Raw genomic sequence first — 20,393 nt, 5'->3', positions numbered from 1 at the left:
TATTGCCGCTTTTACGACGATTATTTATCATAAAGACACGTCAGTAGATAATGACCATGAGTACGCGATGATCATCGGATACAATTGCGACATATGTGACATCATGAGAAATGTTACATTGTGAGTGATTCCATTTTTCCACTGATACATTGTATCACTGTCTGAGTGAAATATTAAGGGGTGAACCTCATGAAGCCTGCCATGGACATGTCAAAAGAAAAACACAAGAAATTAAGCCTGTTTTTCACCATTAATATTTACATTGTGGCATACTTTTCATCACAATAAAGCACTCTTTCGTATTGCTATAATGCGAAAAATTGCATATTATTCTGCTTGTATTTATATCTGTGATTTAGTAAAGTAGATTTAATTTACACTGTACCATTTACACTATACTATTTACTGTGTAATTTAGTATAGTGTAGTACAGGATAAATATTACAGTGTAAACAGTATAGTGTAGTATTCTAGTATAATAGAGTATTTGATTTACAGCCTTTCATTTATGATGTTTAAGAAAACACTGTGTCTCATTATTACTATAATACAGGGATTTGCTTAATTGTCATGAAAATAATATCACAGTGCAAAATATGTTAATGCGACCTGCTCTGAGCGGGATTCGAACCGGCATCTCCGGCATGGGAGGTGGGCGCGCTAACGAGGAGGCTAAAGGCTACAGTTCTAGTGTCACTCGCTAGTGCGCCTCTTGAGGCCAGGGGAGTGAGGTTTACACACACAGCACAGCTACCTACCAGCTGGCTCCCGTTACACTCACCCCCTTAAACCTTACTCCCATCCAGGTCACAGCACCACTGTAACCAGTCTTGCTCGACCCGCACCGAGCAGGAATCAAATCGGTGTCTCCGGCATGGGAGGTGGGCGCGCTAACGAGGAGGCTAAAGGCTACAGTTCTAGTGTCACTCGCTAGTGCGCCTCTTGAGGCCAGGGGAGTGAGGTTTACACACACAGCACAGCTACCTACCAGCTGGCTCCCGTTACACTCACCCCCTTAAACCTTACTCCCATCCAGGTCACAGCACCACTGTAACCAGTCTTGCTCGACCCGCACCGAGCAGGAATCAAATCGGTGTCTCCGGCATGGGAGGTGGGCGCGCTAACGAGGAGGCTAAAGGCTACAGTTCTAGTGTCACTCGCTAGTGCGCCTCTTGAGGCCAGGGGAGTGAGGTTTACACACACAGCACAGCTACCTACCAGCTGGCTCCCGTTACACTCACCCCCCTAAACCTTACTCCCATCCAGGTCACAGCACCACTGTAACCAGTCTTGCTCGACCCGCACCGAGCAGGATTCAAATCGGTGTCTCCGGCATGGGAGGTAGGCGCGCTAACGAGGAGGCTAAAGGCTACAGTTCTAGTGTCACTCGCTAGTGCGCCTCTTGAGGCCAGGGGAGTGAGGTTTACACACACAGCACAGCTACCTACCAGCTGGCTCCCGTTACACTCACCCCCTAAACCTTACTCCCATCCAGGTCACAGCACCACTGTAACCAGTCTTGCTCGACCCGCACCGAGCAGGATTCAAATCGGTGTCTCTGGCATGGGAGGTAGGCGCGCTAACGAGGAGGCTAAAGGCTACAGTTCTAGTGTCACTCGCTAGTGCGCCTCTTGAGGCCAGGGGAGTGAGGTTTACACACACAGCACAGCTACCTACCAGCTGGCTCCCATTACACTCACCCCCTAAACCTTACTCCCATCCAGGTCACAGCACCACTGTAACCAGTCTTGCTCGACCCGCACCGAGCAGGATTCGAATCGGAGTCTCCAGCATGGGAGGTGGGCACGCTAACGAGGAGGCTAAAGGCTTCAGTTCTAATGTCACTCACTAGTGCGCCTCTTGAGGCCAGGGCATATATGATGTTTCATAAAAACATTTGTATTCCCAAATGCTCCTTTTCCAATTAGAATAGAACAGAAGAACAGGGAGCCCTGCAACAGATGGAATGACCCCCACAGAGCCACCCACTAAACATCAAGTCAGTCTGGGATTACGTGAATAGACAGAAGCAATTGAGACAGCCTACATACATTATCTGCCAGCCACCAAGAAAAACTGTGTCCAGGTGTACCTAGGAAAATTGGAGCTGTTTTGAAGACAAAGGTGGTCATATCGAATAATGATTTAGCTTTTTTTTTTTTTTTTATGTTTACTGGACTTTGTATGACGTTAATTGATAAATGAAAACTATTTATGGCATTATTTTTGAAGACATCCTCACTATGTAACATTTTTCACAAGTGCCTAAAACTTTTGCACAGTACTGTAGTTCTTTTATTTATTGTGCTTTTTCGGGTCAAATATGACCATGAGATTTTTCCAAAGCGTGCGTCTCTAATTGCAAGCAGTTCCTCATACTCCCCTGCTTTCAAAGGGCTCCTATGGGATTTTATGAGAAACATCTGGCCAGGATCCGACTGACAGATTGGACACAACAGCTCCTCTATGTACACTGACTACAATGGAAGTTTAAGAACTTTTTAAATGAATCACAGCCAGGTTTTGAAGTCTGCCCTTCTAATCCAGGATATTATTGTGCGCAATTGCTGTCAGCCTCCCTGAGTATTTGAATAAGTCACTCACTGTTTTTGGAACTGTTACCAGAGCGTATAGAAATGATACTGAAATGATGGTGCAGGGATTGCAGAACAACAAGTCTGTGGTAGAATATTCACAGTTTGCTTGTGTATTAAAATAATTAGACTGGCAAGGAAATACATACAGTAATGCAGTATTTATCACACACTTTAGTAAACATATGGGTAGCCTGCAGTTGCTGGACCAATTTGTACAAATTCTATCAATTTGTGGAGGAGGAAGAGGCCTTTTCTTGAGTATTTAGATTGTTAGTTGCTCCTGTCATTCATGTTGAACAATGCTTTCAGAAATCTGCTAAGGAATTCCTGAAATAGAAAGTAGTAGTGTGATTTCTGAAGTATTTTCCCACGGCCAGTTTTTCTGAAAGGGATAGTTCCCCCCAAAATGAAATGTCTGTCATTATTTGTTCAAAAACCAATATGACTTTCTGTCTCCTGTGGAACACAAAAGGAGAAACTCTGAAGGACATTCACATGCTCTTTTCCATACAATGAAAGCATACAGTGACAAGGGGCTCTCATGCTTCAAGAAAGGACATAAAGCACTTTTAAGTACCTTAAAAGTAGTCCATACAACTTTTGTAGCTTTCAAATTCGTTTGAATTTCTCATTCGTGATCATGTATATTTGAATAAGCTACGTAAAGAAGTGGAGTCTACAGGCCCTGGTATACTTTATTGTTCTGCTTTCCAGATCGGTCGACCGCGTTGCCTTTCCAAGTACACTCTTTTGACCACGAGCAAATTTGAATGCATTTAGTGCAAATGGCGCATGCGCCGACTGCGCATTGACGAGGACTGTCCACGTGTGGCCCAGATTTTTTCAACAAGCGGACAGTCTTTTTCAATGTGCATTGTTGGCGCATGTGCTTTTTGCATCACAACTTTTTACAGTCCCTGCAGACTGTACTGGTTACAAAATTTGAGTCACGCTTACTGTGCGTGTTCTGGAGAAGACTTCGAATAAAGCACACAAGTCATATAGACTACTTTTATGGAGCTTTTTGGGGCATTTTTGGCCTTTTGTTGGTCACTGTGTGCTGGATGATCTCTGTAAAGTATACAAAGTATACTTCGGTTAAATGAACAAGCTGGGCGTCTGTGTACAGGAAGTGTAACACAAATTTCGTCATCAAGATTGCTCGACCTCTAAACGCGTGCCGTCCGATTTTTCGAACACCGCGTACTCTGATCGCGCAGTATGTGAATGCGCCTGGAATTATTTGCACTAATTAGTAGATCCACAGTTGAGCCGTTGCTTTTACGAATGAGCGCAAGATGATGATATAATCGCCACTAAACAACAGGAGACGAATGTGAAAACAACAACAGTGGATGTGCACACGGAGAGCTTGTGTAAGAGGAGGTCAGGAGATACCTGCGTTTGTATAACTCCAGTCCGAAAAGAATTTAAAGTAGCTTTCTGTCTTCATTTTGTAGAACGTACAGATTTGTTTTTGATTGAAAGCCCATTGACGACTTTAACGTTCATACATTGGCTTTTCAGACACAGGATTGGGTTATGTGAAACCGCCACTGTAACACAACATTGACTTTCCATCCTGAAAAAAAGTGTCTTTTGTTGTTTGGATGGTTGATCACGGGGAATTCAGGAGACTTCCTCGTGTTCAACTAACCACAGGAGATGATACTTGAAGTCTGAATTAGTAGGCTGGAAGTGTATTGCGGTGTGATTAATCATCAGTCAATGACTGTTTTTGTTGTGAAATCATTAGCTACTTACACCTCGAGTGTGTGTGTGTGTGTGTGTGTGTGTGTGTGTGTGTGTGTGTGTGTGTGGGAGAGAGAGAGGATCATATTTCTCAAAGGGACTCTTTCATTATTGTCGCCCGTCTGTCAGATGCACAGTGGTTAGACTCACGGTGAAACCCTGAACATCTTCGCTTAATCTTTGTTTGTTCTCTGTTTTATAGTTATGTAATGGTCTTTTTTATGGCCAAATCTCCTCCTGTGTTTTCATTTTCTATTTGGACCTTTACTACAGTATGCGTTTAAATGGACGTGATTGTGAAAGACGAGGAGCAAGTATTTCATGTCCGTTCCAGGTAGGAGAAAAGATCAGTCTTGCCATGTGGTACACAAAAGATCCTGTTAAAACTTGTTTTTACAAAACCTTTTCTTTATTGTACATTCTTCCACTTAACACTCATTTCTAACTCTTTTTGCCTCAGTTGTTAGTGGTTATAACATTTACTTTATTTAAAGGGTCCATTGGTGTGACAAATGAATTTTTAAAAGGACAAATATACCATGTGGTTTCTCAGTGCATATTAGGTCATAAAAGCAACGTGTGTAATATGTTAATTATAAAAGTATTAGCAAAAGGGTGCTTAAAATAGTTTTAGATGGAGCATAACATGTCAAACCACATATTTCATGTCAATTACCCATAAAATGTTGATTTCATCTTTCTTCAGTAAAAACGTCACTGACGTGCACTTGTTTTTCCATCAGATAAACTGGGTTTGTAATGTAATACAGGGCTGTGGGTGGGAAAAGTGAATGACGGCTCAAGTTCCTGTGTGTAAATCTTTAATAGAGTGTTTAAAATTTAAACGGAGGGTCATCAGTTGTTGGCACTGTTTTGTCTTCTGTATTGCTGCGTTGCACCCTGAAATACACTACCACACCCTAAAACAGATGGATGGGTGCAAATGTACGTACTTATTTTTGGGCTTTTGACACTTTTCAAAGGGACAGTCGAGAAGCGACTGTTAATTATTGAGGAGAGATCAGATAAAATTCAACACAGAATCAAACCTGCATCACCCACCACAGCTCAACACGTCAAAAGCACATTTATTATCCACTAGGCCACAGCTCGGACAAGGGCCAAAAGTTACTGATTATTTTGTCTGAAAACATTTCAGCCAAACTTCTCTGTTATAGACACAAGGGCTGTGTATTGAGACAGATTTCACGAGTTGATTCCAATTTCAAAGAAAATAGATTTTGATTCTGATTCAAATGGGTATATTTCTTACTGTGTACATTATGAAAATAAAATGTTAAATTTATTTAATTTATCATTAGTTTTTATCAATTTGGTCACATTTTAGCTTTTTAAAAATGTACAAATCCATGTATTCCTTTAATAAATATTATGGATTTAAATTGCATATATTGCATAGCTACGTTTATTGTTTGCATAATTTGTACTATTTACAAGTGTTTACATTGATGTGTAGAACAAGTGCTTAAAGGAATAGTTCTTCCAAAAATTATCATTCTCTCATCATTTACTCACCCTTATATCGTGTCAAACTCGTTTGACTTACTTTCTTCCGTGGAACACAAAGATATTTTAATGAAGATATGATTTCTGTTTGTCCATACAAGGCAAGTTCCAAAAAGGACATAAAGTTGGCATAAAGGTAATACATTAGAATCCAGTGGTATAATCCATGTCTTCTGAAGCGATCCAATCTATTTTGGGTGTGAAAAGACTAAAATTAGGGCTGTCAATCGATTTCAATTTGTAATCAAATTAATTACATGGTATGCTGAATAATTAATCGAATTAATTGCAATTAATCACATATGTAAATATTCGCTGAGAAATCCCCTCAAATAACTAATTCAATAATGATTAAATAATTATAATTATATAAAAAATATTTCAGATAATTACAATGCATTACATTATTGTGGCAGACGAGTAAAGCATTGATTAGACAATATAAAAAGTGGCTTTAGAAGGCAGTATTTTGTTTATTTCCATATTATTGAACAAAATCCTATCATTGGGCTACAGTCCACAGCAGTCCATTTTGAAACTGAATTCGTCAATCTGTCTGAGGTCTATTATGAGGGCTTGTCTAAGGACGCATCAGTGTACACCTGCATCAGACGGATGCTTTTGCAGTGTCTCACTTTGGTTGCATTGTGTCATAAACATATTGTTTTTAGGTCACTGTGTCAAGTTAAATTGGAGTGGTGGTGGTGGTGGTGGCGCAGTGGGCTAAAGCACATAACTGGTAATCAGGTTGCTGGTTCAATCCCCACAGCCACCATCATTGTGTCCTTTGCACTTATCTCCAGGTTGCTCCAGGGGCATTGTCCCTGTAATAAGTACACTGTAAGTCACTTTGGATAAAAGCATCTGCCAGATGCATAAATGTAAATGTTAAACGTAGTTTGAATCCATGCTTTCAGATTTTCGTTTCATAAAACTTTGTCTGAAAGCAAGAACGTGTTCTAATCTAGTGCTGTCTGCTGTCGGTGAGTGTGGTTTCTCTGTATAAGCTGCACGTTGCCTATACAGCTGGTTTCGCTTACTGCCCCCTGGAGAAAACAGGTGGTACATCAAGCTTGAATTGGAATATTCCTTATTGCAGTCCGGGGACATGATTAATTGCGTAAATTTGTTTTTTAACACAATTTTTTATATAATTAATTGCACCGAATTAATGCATTAAATCGACAGCCCTAAATAAAATATAACTCCTTTTTCACTATAAATCTTGACATCTGCAGTCTTCTTGGCTAACATTATTTCAAGCTCAATTACACTTCCTAGTGCCATCTACTCTCAGCCTCAGATGGCACGTCCACAGTCCGAGCACTCACCGTCCGATGCTAATTGCACGCAAAACTAGAAAACGCTTTCTCGATCAGTCAGCGCAAATCTGATTGGCTGGTTCGATGGAACTTCATGAGTAGACAGACGCAGAATGTTTCAGCAGTCTGCCTGGAAGGAGAGTTGTGTTCACAAGGTTCTGCGTTGATAGAATGAGCGCCCAAGTTTGCAAGGTTAGTGACATCAAATCTTTTAAAGAAATTTAGAGTTTCATTTGAGGCACGTAGCAGATAAGCAGATATCCACGAGCAGAGATGCATGTTCTGCTTTGTTTACTTAGTTATGTCTGTGGAATTCTCTATAATGAGGTTTTCTGTGCTGTACTTAGACTCTCTACACATTTTCTGCTACTCTCCAGGGTGTTTTTTGTGCAATTGCGGCATTATATAAATAATTTTTTCTCCCATGTCATTCTTTTATTATGGTATGATACTATCTCCTATAACCCCACCCCTAAACATACTGTAATGACAAAACCGACTGTTATTGGTCACTTTACATGTTAGTTAGATGGCTTTTCCTGTCTAAATGGGCGGTTCTTGGCCAATTGAAGTGGCTATAGACCCAGACCTATGCAACAGTCATAGGTCTGGCGAGTAGGGCTGGGCGATAGGATGATGTAATCGGATATCGACGATGTCTTACAATGATCCCGATGCCGATTGCGAACAGACGATGATCGACAATATCGGGAAATGGCAAAACCATGTATCTGGGAAGTCGGCAAATATTATTAAACAGTGGCCAGGGTGTGAAACTAGCACCAGCCACCCGCCAAATGCAACGAGGCTGAACCAGTTCGCAAGCTCCTCGGCCAAATGTATTTCATGCGCGGGTAATTTTGCTCATCTACCCGCAACAGGTGGGCGACCTGTAAGACGTCTCGGAGTGAGACATGACAAGAAATGCTGTTAGTCACAAAGACATGCAGTTGAAGAAAAACACTTTATTATATTTTTAAGAACAGACAACAGAAAAGCCGTCAATGCTTGTGTCTGATTAGCTGATTTTGTTCTGGTGTTTCAGCAAGCATTAGCGAATCTCATGACTTCATGAAAAGTATGAGTGAGTATATGGAGGAAATTAGTCGCTGGAGAAAACGCCTCGGCATCTCAGGTCGAGTCCCACTTTACTGAGGATGAAAACATGGAACATGTTGATGCCATCATACTTCTGCTGAGGACACTTTGGGCAAAGCGCAGGATTTGAATCTGTCTAATGGATTTCCCCAATGTGGCCTTGATTACCTGATTACCTGTGTTTGCCTTGGACTCGTTCTCCATGACATTTCACTCTACTTTAGCACAAGATTAATCAATTCTGGCATGCCCTTGGATTGCTTTAGTCCTTGACGCAGCCCGGAAAACACCCTATTCTTCCTTTTTTCTCACTATCTCACTCTCGTTATTAATGGCAAGCGTGACTAGGTCTTTATGTAACTAGATCCAATGGTCCAATTTTGGTCTCTAGATATGGCTCGGGTCCCTCCTTCAATGTAGGTCTGCGGGATTTTTCAGCTTATTTTCTTGTCTGCCAGGAGAAAATGGTAAGTATAAAAACTAAAAAAGTCTCCTCAACAAGCCGCAAAATGAGGCATCATTCAAGAGTTATGCTTCCAGATTAAAAGGGGTTTGTTTGAATCCCAAACTTAAAGTATGAGATATAGTAATTGTGAATCTGAACATAGAAAGCTTCTTTGCAGTGGTCACCCAACCAACTGGTGTATCATGTTTAGGAGCTCTTATTGGTTCAAAGCACTTCAGAGTTACTCTGTTTCCCCCCTTTATGCGTGATAATCTTTTCACTCTTAATTGGAATTGACACTTGCCATCAGGTGTCCGTAGATGACACAGTTGTGTCGCTCTGTCACATCTTTTATAGCCAGGCTTACTGTTGACCCTCTGTTTATGTGTACAGAACCCAATGTTACCTTCCACAGAATGTCAACAAACATTTTAGATGCTTAAGCCCTGTCTGGATAAGCTGCGGAGGAGAAGAACATTCTCACAAGGGTTGAGGGTTGGAAAAGGTCTCGCAGAGGGGGGTCACCCTGGAATTTGTTTTCTTTTGGAAGTGGTCAGTCCAGTTTATAATGTGTCTAAATGGACAAAGGCCAAAGCCATGGGTCTCGTGCTGTATCCCATGGAAAATTAAACTACATATCTGTCACAGCGGAGGAGAAAAGGTCTTCAAAAAAATTGAGATGTCTTTGTTTAGGCAGTGCTTTGGATTTTCCAAAAAGAATAAGGAGAAAAGGTAAGGTGCATTTTGGGTTGTGAGGTTTTCCACTCACAACTGTCAAGTGTCAAGTGAGTATTTGTTCATTTATATTTTAAAATAGATTTTCTTTGTGGATAATAAATTTTACGTAGTAGCTTGTTTGTAACTATAAAAGTAGGAGAAACAGTTGGGGAATTAAAGTTAGTAGAATAAAAGAGTGCTATGAAATGTTTTTGGATTTCATTTTTGAATGTCGTAGCTTGGTTCAACACAATGCAAGCTTTAAGTTCTTGTTTAAACCAATCGCAGACTTTAACAGAGTTGCATAGGGCTGCACGATATGGAGGAAAAATGTGATATGCGATAAGGAGTGGGATAATGCTCTATTCGATATGCGAAGCGATAATCCTATGATGATATCATCGGAGTGCACCGAACATTGAAACACCCACCACCCAAATGTACTGAAGTTTATGCAAGGAAAGAAAAGGACTTACAATATATCCCAGAGATCACAATCATAGTTGTATTTGTTCCAGATCGCATATAGACTGCATATAAAATATACTATTTTACCGTTAGCTGCATATCCACAAATGTGACGCACTCCCATCCAAAGTAGTTTTTAGAGAAACATTATTTTAGTCTCCGCTTTCTAATGATGTCTGTTTTATCACAAAATTCAACAATACATGTTGTTTGTTCGGAGGCGTGCAGTCTTGGGGAACACACGTATGTAAAAGATTCTCACTCTTTCTTTGTTTCAGTTATCTGAAGAATAGTATCATCTATGAGAATGCTGCAAATTACCTCAGACCATCTCAGCTCAGGAGGTGCTCTGAGTTCAGTTCGCTTTATTTCCACAGAGCAGTTTGTTGTGAGCGCAACTCTGCAGTGTCACTTTAAATGTAGCCTATACATCTGTGATTAAATCATAAAATAATACAAAAACACGTTCACCTCGAACCATGATTTATATTTCAGTGTTTATTATCATCATTATAATTATTATGTTTACATTTATAGTTAATTTATATTAGTAATTTTCCGCCTGTTGTCATAGACGGATACTTCTGTGACAGTAAATGGAAAGGTGGTTATATATGCGCTTTTTTTTTCGTTTGAAGTGCAGTTTGAATTTAGAAATGTATTTGATTTTAAGTTTTTCATTTTTTAAATAAATTAATTTTCAATGCAAAATTACTAAAGCAAGAATATTCACTGATCCCTCAGCCGGGGGTTGACTATGTAATTGGATATTGTGATATATTATATATTATTATTATTATTTTATTAAAATATCATGAACATATGTCTTGCATATCGCCCAGCCCAAGGAGGCAACAAAACACATTTATTTACACACGGTCAAAGTCATTACCCTTCCGAAGCAGCTAAACTGCGTCCTGGGATGAAAGGTAATAGAATACCAACATTATCCCGCAACAACCCACAGTAAGTGAGGTATTTGCCCGGACAACTAAATAACCGACCAGTTGCCCGTGATGGAGAGAATGCACGGATGAAGTAGGTTCGTTGCCAAAGAGATGTTGCCCTTCACAACTGTTTTAAAGCCATCTTTCAAAAAGTTGAAAAAAACAAAAAAAAAAAAACACATTTTAATTGCATTTAATTTTTTTCAGTTTCATTTGAATTTTTTTGTTAAAATAAAAAATTATGTTAAAAGTTTGAAATCAAGCCACCTTGCGTTATTGTGTAGGCTATTTCTTAACGTAAATTACCCCATAGTACCACTTAGCGTCCAACCAGCGGTAATACCAGTGTTAACCGGTTTTAACGTGAACACCGCACCGGTGTGAAAATTATGATATCGTGGCAAGTCTACTCATTGATCTCCACATAGCTGAAGTGTAAAAATTAAATATATTCTGATTGGCTGCAGATCTGTCGCTTTGGGCATCACTTTGCTTTCAGTGGGGATCTAAAAAAGACAATGCATTGTGCCAGGTTAAGACAAGGTATAAAACCCTTATCTATGCATAACACGACAAATACAACATGCATCCTACAGAAGTGTATGTTCGGTCTCAGCAGAGAGCCCCTATATGATTTCATCCCTTAGAATATACCCTCTTTAGCAATAGACCCCATGAGTTCATCACTGTAAAGAAAAAAACTGGTGCACACGTGTAAGACTAAGGAACTTCGTGGGATAAGGAAATGGCTTTAAATGACAGTCAAGGTAGATTCTGGTCAATTACGGAAGCAACGTGCTACTTTGTTTGCATTCCTTTCATAGTGAAAGCACTTTAGAAGGTTACAGGGATTCAGTTCTGGTCTTTCCTTCCTGGTTCTTTGTCATAAGTGGTTTCAGCTTAGATTCTTAGGCATTGTATCATGTATTTTTAACTCTTTATTTGAGAGACAGTCTTTTATTTGTTTGTATTACATGCCAGCAGATGGTAAGTTTTCAAAAACTTGTGTAGACACAGGACTTTTGAGTGGTTGACTTTGTTCTTTGCTTTTCCCCCGCTAAGAAATAAAATGTTCTTTTAATTTCATTACTTGATAGGAAGGTATTTTTCTTTAAACAGATAGTTCACCAAAAAAAATGACAATTATGTCATCATTTACTCACCCTTACGTTGTTCCAAACCCCAATATGACTTTTTTCAAGATGTTAGACAGAATTTAACGATTTCTGCTTCTGAATGCACTTATACATGAACTTCATCTTTTTCATGCACTTTTCTAACTTCTCTTTACCGCCCCCTGCAGGATGGAGGCCTCGTGTCTGGAGCTGGCTCTGGAAGGTGAGCGTCTGTGTAAAGTGGGGGATTACCGTGCAGGCGTGTCTTTTTTTGAGTCTGCCATCCAGGTGGGCACAGAAGACCTCCAGATTCTGAGTGCCATCTACAGTCAGCTGGGCAATGCCTACTTCCACCTGCACGAATATAATAAAGCCCTGGAATACCATCGGCATGATCTCACCCTCACCAGGTCTGAATCTAGGAATGTTCTCTCACTGTTTTAAAGCTGGTCTCTATTACATTATTAGTGGTGCAAACATCACTATTACTATTGCTTTAAATACTTATGGTTAGCTTTATTTTTTTATACAGATCCCTGACCCTTATTTTTTAATCATTTGTGCTACAGACATGTCAGTGTTGTTATTGTTAATGAATTTTTTTTAATTTTTTTTTTATAAATTGGAAATGTTAAACCAAACTAAAATAAAAAACGTTTTTGATGCATAGTAATTATCTAAAATGCTAATATACAGGTGCTGGTCATATAATTAGAATATCATCAAAAAGTTGATTTATTTCACTAATTCCATTCAAAAAGTGAAACTTGTATATTATATTCATTCATTACACACAGACTGATATTTCAAATGTTTATTTCTTTTAATTTTGATGATTATAACTGACAACTAAGGAAAATCCCAAATTCAGTATCTCAGAAAATTAGAATATTACTTAAGACCAATACAAAGAAAGGATTTTTAGAAATCTTGGCCAACTGAAAAGTATGAACATGAAAAGTATGAGCATGTACAGCACTCAATACTTAGTTGGGGCTCCTTTTACCTGAATTACTGCAGCAATGCGGCGTGGCATGGAGTCGATCAGTCTGTGGCACTGCTCAGGTGTTATGAGAGCCCAGGTTGTTGGGTCTGGCATATCGCATCTTCCTCTTCACAATACCCCATAGATTTTCTATGGGGTTAAGGTCAGGCGAGTTTGCTGGCCAATTAAGAACAGGGATACCATGCTCCTTAAACCAGATACTGGTTGCTTTGGCACTGTGTGCAGGTGCCAAGTCCTGTTGGAAAATGAAATCTGCATCTCCATAAAGTTGGTCAGCAGCAGGAAGCATGAAGTGCTCTAAAACTTCCTGGTATACGGCTGCGTTGACCTTGGACCTCAGAAAACACAGTGGACCAACACCAGCAGATGACATGGCACCCCAAACCATCACTGACTGTGGAAACTTTACACTGGACCTCAAGCAACATGGATTGTGTGCCTCTCCTCTCTTCCTCCATACTCTGGGACCCTGATTTCCAAAGGAAATGCAAAATCTACTTTCATCAGAGAACATAACTTTGGACCACTCAGCAGCAGTCCAGTCCTTTTTGTCTTTAGCCCAGGCGAGACGCTTCAGACGCTGTCTGTTGTTCAAGAGTGGCTTGACACAAGGAATGCGACAGCTGAAACCCATGTCTTGCATACGTCTGTGCGTAGTGCTTCTCCCCCACATTTATGAATGGGTTTTGTTTCACAATCCTCTCCAGGGTGTGGTTATCCCTATTGCTTGTACACTTTTTTCTACCACATCTTTTCCTTCCCTTCGCCTCTCTATTAATGTGCTTGGACACAGAGCTCTGTGAACAGCCAGCCTCTTTTGCAATGACCTTTTGTGTCTTGCCCTCCTTGTGCAACGTGTCAATGGTCGTCTTTTGGACAACTGTCAAGTCAGCAGTCTTCCCAATGATTGTGTAGCGTACAGAACTAGACTGAGAGACCATTTAAAGGCCTTTGCAGGTGTTTTGAGTTAATTAGCTGATTAGAGTGTGGCACCAGGTGTCTTCAATATTGAACCTTTTCACAATATTCTAATTTTCTGAGATATTGAATTTGGGATTTTCCTTAGTTGTCAGTTATAATCATCAAAATTAAAAGAAATAAACATTTGAAATATATCAGTCTGTGTGTAATGAATGAATATAATATACAAGTTTCACTTTTTGAATGGAATTAGTGAAATAAATCAACTTTTTGATGATATTCTAATTATATGACCAGCACCTGTATATATATATATATATATAATGTGTGTGTGTATGTATGTATGTATGTATGTATGTATGTGTGTGTGTGTGTACTGAAAAACTAAATCCAGAAAACACAGAAAAAAATAAAACTAAATTAAACTAACAGTCATGGGTTGAAAACAAACCAAAAATCTAAACTAAATTGAAAGGAAAAATAAAATGGAAATAAAAATGAAATAAGCAGAACTGTAAAGATTCTGCCTGCAATTGTGTGGCAATTAGAGGAAAAGTAAAAGCAACTACAGTTTTCGCCTAACCGTCGATAATAAGGATAAAACATTTTAAACTTTAATATCTATCTAAAGTTCAAAATTGTGTTATTGTATTATTGAAAGTTGCTGTATTGTGTAATACTTTTAGAACTATTGAAGACCAGTTGGGAGAGGCTAAAGCTAGTGGTAACCTTGGAAACACGTTAAAGGTTCTCGGTCGCTATGACGAAGCAGCGGTTTGTTGCCAAAGACACCTGGACATTTCCAGAATGCTCCATGACAAGGTTAGTATATGTAACCCGACCAAAGGGCTTTAAAGGGATAGTTCACCCAAAATTGAAAAATATTTCATCATTTACTCACCATCTTGTCATTTCAGTCCTATTTGACTTTCTTCCTTGGAACAAAAACATGAATGAAGAATATCTGCTCTTTTCCATACAGTGAAAGCATATTGTGACCAGGGACTGTCAAGCTCCAAACAGGACACAAAAGCAACATAAAAGTAGTCCATATGCATAACATACTGTATATTGATCACTTGGCATGTCATGTTTGTTTACAAGACACGAGAGAACCAATGGAGAACCAATAAATGGAGAACCAATAAAAACATGAACTGAAGCCCTTTTTTTGCAAGGTTTTCTTTCTTCTGCTGAACACAAAGATTTTTACAATGTAAGTCAACAGATTCCAAAGCTTTGAAGCTCAAAAATCACATAAAGGCAGCATAAAAGTTATCAATAAGACTCCAGTGGTTAAATCCATGTCTTCAGAAGTGATATGATAGGTGTGGGTGAGAAACAGATTTATTTCTAAGTCCTTTTGTTACTAAAAATCTCCACTTTCAAAATGTCCTAAGCTCTCTTTTCTCATAAGAGTTCTTCTTCTTTTGTTTTTGGTGATTCACATTCTTCGTGCATATCGCCACCTACTGGGTTGGGAGGAGAATTTATAGTGAAAAAAAGGACTTGCATATTGATCTGTTTCTTATCCACACCTATCATATCACTTCTCAAGACATGGATTTAAACACTGGAGACTTTTATGCTGCCTTTATGTGCTTTTTTTGAGCTTCAAAGTTTTGGACCCTGTTAACTTGCATTGTCTGGACCTACAGAGCTGAGATATTCTTCTAAAAACCTTCATTTGTGTTCAGCAGAAGAAAGAAAGTCGTACACGTCTGGGATGGCATGAGGGTGAGTAAATGATGGGAGAATTTTCATTTTTGGGCGAATTATTCATTTAATTCATATGGACTACTTTTTAGAGAAGAGCAGCTCATAAATATTCTATTTATTGTTTCACAAAAAAAAACCTTCATTTGAGTAAATGATAACTGAATATTTATTTTTGGTTGAACTATCCCTTTAAATTTAGCTTGAATAGTTAATGACCAAGTAGGCCTTGCTTTTGAAAGTGCTTTAAAAATGTATTTCATGTGACAGTCACACTTGTCGCCCTGTTATCTGGGCAGACCCTTGGTCTTTATGATCTTTTTTAATAGACCGTAAACTTAAGTTTATATGCAAGGCGTTGATCCATGTTAGGTGTGTAATCAGTGGTGGTTGCTTTGTGTGGATTGACGGCTGTATGTTATCTATAATTGTGTGTGTGTGTGTGTGTGTGTGTATGTATGTGTGGTTTTGTAGGTGGGGCAGGCTCGGGCGCTGTATAATTATGGGAATGTGTACCACGCCAAAGGGAAGAACATATGTTGGAGTGGTATGGACCCTGGAGAATTTCCGGAGGAGGCACGCATCGCTCTAAAGAAAGCAACCGAGTACTACGAGTGAGTGTACAGAGAAAGAGCAACCCAGCATATGTTGTTTTCATTCTTTTTAAGGGCTAGTTCACAAAATAGGAATTCTGGCATCATTACTCATCCTCATGTTGTTCCAAACCTGTATGACTTTAATTCACAGTAGAACTCTAAAGGAGAAGTTTAGACGAATGTCTAACAACATGAGGGTGAGTAAATGATGACCGAATTTTCATTTTTGGGTGAACTGTCTCTTTAACACCAAGAACAAACTTTAGACAACACACATGTGCAGAAAGACAAGAGATTCAAGCCTTGATGAACATTATAGAGATTTATTTACTCTCATGGTCTCCTAAGATTTGCGAAACTCATGGTTACACGGAGAATCATTTTCTGCATTGGTTCATTGGTTTGTCTGTCCTCTACTTCTCGGTTTGAAGAGCGAACCTGACCTTTGTGAAAGAGTTAGGGGACAGAGCGGCACAAGGCAGGACCTACGGTAACCTTGGCAACTCGTATTACTTGCTCGGAAACTTCCAGGATGCTGTTCTTGCTCATGAGCAGGTATGATGAGCTGAAATTTTATGTGTAGTAAATAAACTGGGTTAATGCACAACACCGTTTTGATGTCAATTCAATTGCACAAATTGTAGGACTGAAGAACTAGTGTATTCCTAAAGGAGCACTCAGAGTTTTCAGTTACCGATGTCATTGTAAAAATGCGGTTGCTGTCTTTGCTCGGTATTTTTTTCCTGCTTTTTTGTTCTTTGCCGATCACATGCCTGACTTCAGTTGTCCGCGTTGCTGATCGTTCCAAGCAGAGTATGCGTGATGCAAATTTCGGCATCTGCATGGACTGTCAGTATGTGTCTTAACATCGTCGGTGCATGTGCCAGCCGTTGACTGAACTAAAAGTGTATCACCAAGACATCGTAGTGCACATGCTTTGAACGTGTTCTTATTCGCTCGCGGTCAAAAGATTATACTTTGAAAAGGCAACATGGTCAGCTGGGTGTGATCTGATTCGGAACACAGAAAAATGAAGTATACCTTGGCCTTTACCACCATAGTAATGCAAGAAGGCGTGTAATGTATGTTCAAACAGACCGTGCATTTGCGAAATGCTACATCTTTGTACGCGTACTTGCAAAAAGTGTGTTTTTGGCCTAAGACAGAGATGGCTAGAGTCTAATCATCTGAGTGAACATTTTAAACACATTTTTCAAATATACTATTCTACTACACTGCCTGGCCAAAACAGCAACAAAAAAAAGTCGCCGTTTGGATTTATGTAAGCAGATACATAAGAGTCTATGATTGGATCATTATTGCAGTGATTAATATGTTTCAGCTGGCAACAATTCTTTTAACCCTAACTGATGCAGTGTGTAGCTTCTCATTTCTAAAACAACCTTGTCGGAAGATGTATCCCGTGGCCGTGGAAAAGATGTTACTGTGTTTCAGAAAGGACAAATTACTGGCCTGCATCAAGCAAAGAAAACAAGGAGATTGCTGAAATCACTGGAATTGTGTGAAGAACTGTGTAGTGCATTATTAAAACCTGGAAGGATAGTGGTGAACCGTCAGCTTCACAAAATAAATTTGGATGGAAAAAAAATCTTGAATGATCGTGATTGGAGATCACTAAAACGCTTTAGACATTAGAATTCACAGCTATGTTTAAAAGTGAAAGTAAGACCATTTCTACATGCAAAATGCGACAAAAACTTCCAGGATTGGGACTAAACAGCTGTGTGGCCACAAGCCACTTGTTAGTGAGGCTAATTGGAAAAAACGACTTCAAGTTGCTAGAGAGCATAAAGATTGGACTGTGGAGCAATGGAAAAAGGTCATGTGGTCTGATGAGTCCAGATTTACCCTAATTAAAAGCGATGGGTGCATCAGGGTAAGAAGGGAAGCGCATGAAGCGATGCACCCGTCATGCATAGTGCCCACTGTACAAGCCTCTGGAGGCAGTGTTATGATCTGGGGTTGCTTCAGTTGGTCAGGCCTAGGCTCCGCAACATTATGCGGCAATAAAGTGAAGTCAGCTGACGACCTGAATGTACTGAATGGCCAGGTTATCCCATCAATGGATTTTTTCTTCCCTGACGGCACGGGCATATTCCAGGACAACAATGCTAAGATTCATCAGACTCAAATTGTGAAAGAGTGGTTCAGGGAGCCTGAGGAAGCATTTTCACACATGAATTGGCCACCACAGAGTCCTGACCTTAACCTCATTGAAAGTCATTGGGATGTGCTGTAGAAGACTTTACGGAGTGGTTCGACTCTCCCGTCATCAATACAAGACCTTGGACAAAAATGAATACAACTCTTGATGAAAATAAATGTTGTGACATTGCATAAGGATGTCGAAACAATGCCACGACGAATGCAAGCCGTAATCAAAGCTAATGGGGGTCCAACGAAATATTAGTGTGCAACTTTTTTGTGGCCAGGCAGTGTATTACTGTTTCTTTCTGTTTAAAAAGTTTAGTAATCAGCAAAAAAAAACAAAAAAAAATGAAAAAAATAAATAAATAAATAAATATATATATATATATATATATATATATATATATATATATATATATATATATATATATATATATATATATATATAATTTTTAATTTTTTTTATTTCTCACTTCACATTTCACTTTTTAATTTTTCACGGACCCAGTAGCAAACCCTTGGTATATACAACTATTAATTTTGCACAAAAAAATTTATAATGTCAATAATTGTAATTGTATATGAATATTATAATCACAAAAATTATGGTATATTACACAGTTAAAATGTAGTTAAAATTAACTAAATGTGCTAGTGCTGTATTACGTTTTCTGTATAATGATATATTTCATGTGTAAGAGTTAATATGGAAATAAATTCATGCTTTCTTATTTTCTGTATTTTTTACAGCGTCTCCTTATTGCAAAGGAGTTTGGTGACAGGGCAGCAGAGAGGAGAGCGTACTGCAACCTTGGAAATGCGTACATATTCCTTGGGCAGTTTGAGGTCGCGGCTGAACATTACAAGTCAGTTTGCCATTTTATTGGTACTGTTTATTTTATTTTATTTTTTTACTTTTTTCCCCATTTCTTTTCTGTAGAAAGAGGACTGAAAATGTGGATCAATGAGTCTTAGCTAGTTGCAGGGCCACTGCACGGGTTCCATTTCACTGTTGTGGTTGCATTTCAAATGCATTTTAAAAGCTTGTAGCGACAAACCTTTAGTGTTTGTTGAAGCAAAGGCTTCTTTTCAGATATACAGTTGAAGTCAGAAGTTTACATATACTTAGGTTGAAGTCATTAAAACTCATTTTTTAAACACTCCACAGATTTAATATATTAGCAAACTATAGTTTTGGCAAGTTGTTTAGGACATCTACGTTGTGCATGACATGAGTAATTTTTCCAACAATTTTTTACAGACCGATTGTTTCACTTTTAATTGACTATATCACAATTCCAGTGGGTCAGAAGTTTAAATGCACTAAGTTAACTGTGCCTTTAAGCAGCTTGGATAATTCCAGAAAATGATGTCAAGCCTTTAGACAATTAGCCAATTAGCTTCTGATAGGAGGTGTACTGAATTGGAGGTGTACCTGTGGATGTATTTTAAGGCCTACCTTCAAACTCAGTGCCTCTTTGCTTGACATCATGGGAAAATCAAAAGAAATCAGCCAAGACCTCAGAAAAAAAAATTGTAGACCTCCACAAGTCTGGTTCATCCTTGGGAGCAATTTCCAAATGACTGAAGGTACCACGTTTATCTGTACAAACAATAGTACGCAAGTATAAACCCCATGGGACCACACAGCCATCATACCGCTCAGGAAGGAAACGCATTCTGTCTCCTAGAGATGAACGTAGTTTGGTGTGAAAAGTGCAAATCAATCCCAGAGCAACAGCAAAGGACCTTGTGAAGATGCTGGAGGAAACTGGTAGACAAGTATGTATATCCACAGTAAAACGAGTCCTATATCGACATAACCTGAAAGGCTGCTCAGCAAGGAAGAAGCCACTGCTCCAAAACCGCCAGACTACAGTTTGCAAGTGCACATGGGGACAAAGATCTTACTTTTTGGAGAAATGACCTCTGGTCTGATGAAACAAAATGGCCATAATGACCATCGTTATGTTTGGAGGAAAAAGGGTGAGGCTTGC

At 39.1% G+C, this 20,393-nt stretch overlaps 1 protein-coding gene across 3 annotated transcripts in view; it reads left to right on the top strand.

Moving 5' to 3' along the window:
- The window catches only part of LOC127419988 (G-protein-signaling modulator 2-like), a 42,013-nt gene that overhangs the window by 333 nt on the left and 21,287 nt on the right, over positions 1-20,393 (top strand). The window contains exons 1-6 of one of the 3 annotated variants that reach the window (XM_051661871.1): positions 4,288-4,683; positions 12,177-12,398; positions 14,602-14,737; positions 16,106-16,245; positions 16,659-16,782; positions 19,147-19,262. In XM_051661871.1, coding sequence (XP_051517831.1) covers positions 4,634-4,683; positions 12,177-12,398; positions 14,602-14,737; positions 16,106-16,245; positions 16,659-16,782; positions 19,147-19,262 — 788 coding nt within the window. In that variant the 5' untranslated portion in view covers positions 4,288-4,633. Of the gene's footprint in view, positions 1-4,287; positions 4,684-9,131; positions 9,474-12,176; positions 12,399-14,601; positions 14,738-16,105; positions 16,246-16,658; positions 16,783-19,146; positions 19,263-20,393 lie in introns of those variants that run through there. The other 2 variants (XM_051661870.1, XM_051661872.1) reach the window with 2 other exon arrangements.

Source organism: Myxocyprinus asiaticus, chromosome 29 (genome assembly GCF_019703515.2).
Source record: "Myxocyprinus asiaticus isolate MX2 ecotype Aquarium Trade chromosome 29, UBuf_Myxa_2, whole genome shotgun sequence".
NCBI lineage: Eukaryota > Metazoa > Chordata > Actinopteri > Cypriniformes > Catostomidae > Myxocyprinus > Myxocyprinus asiaticus.
The sequence above is the reverse complement of the archived record's forward strand: the minus strand, read 5'-3'. Positions and strand labels throughout refer to the sequence as shown.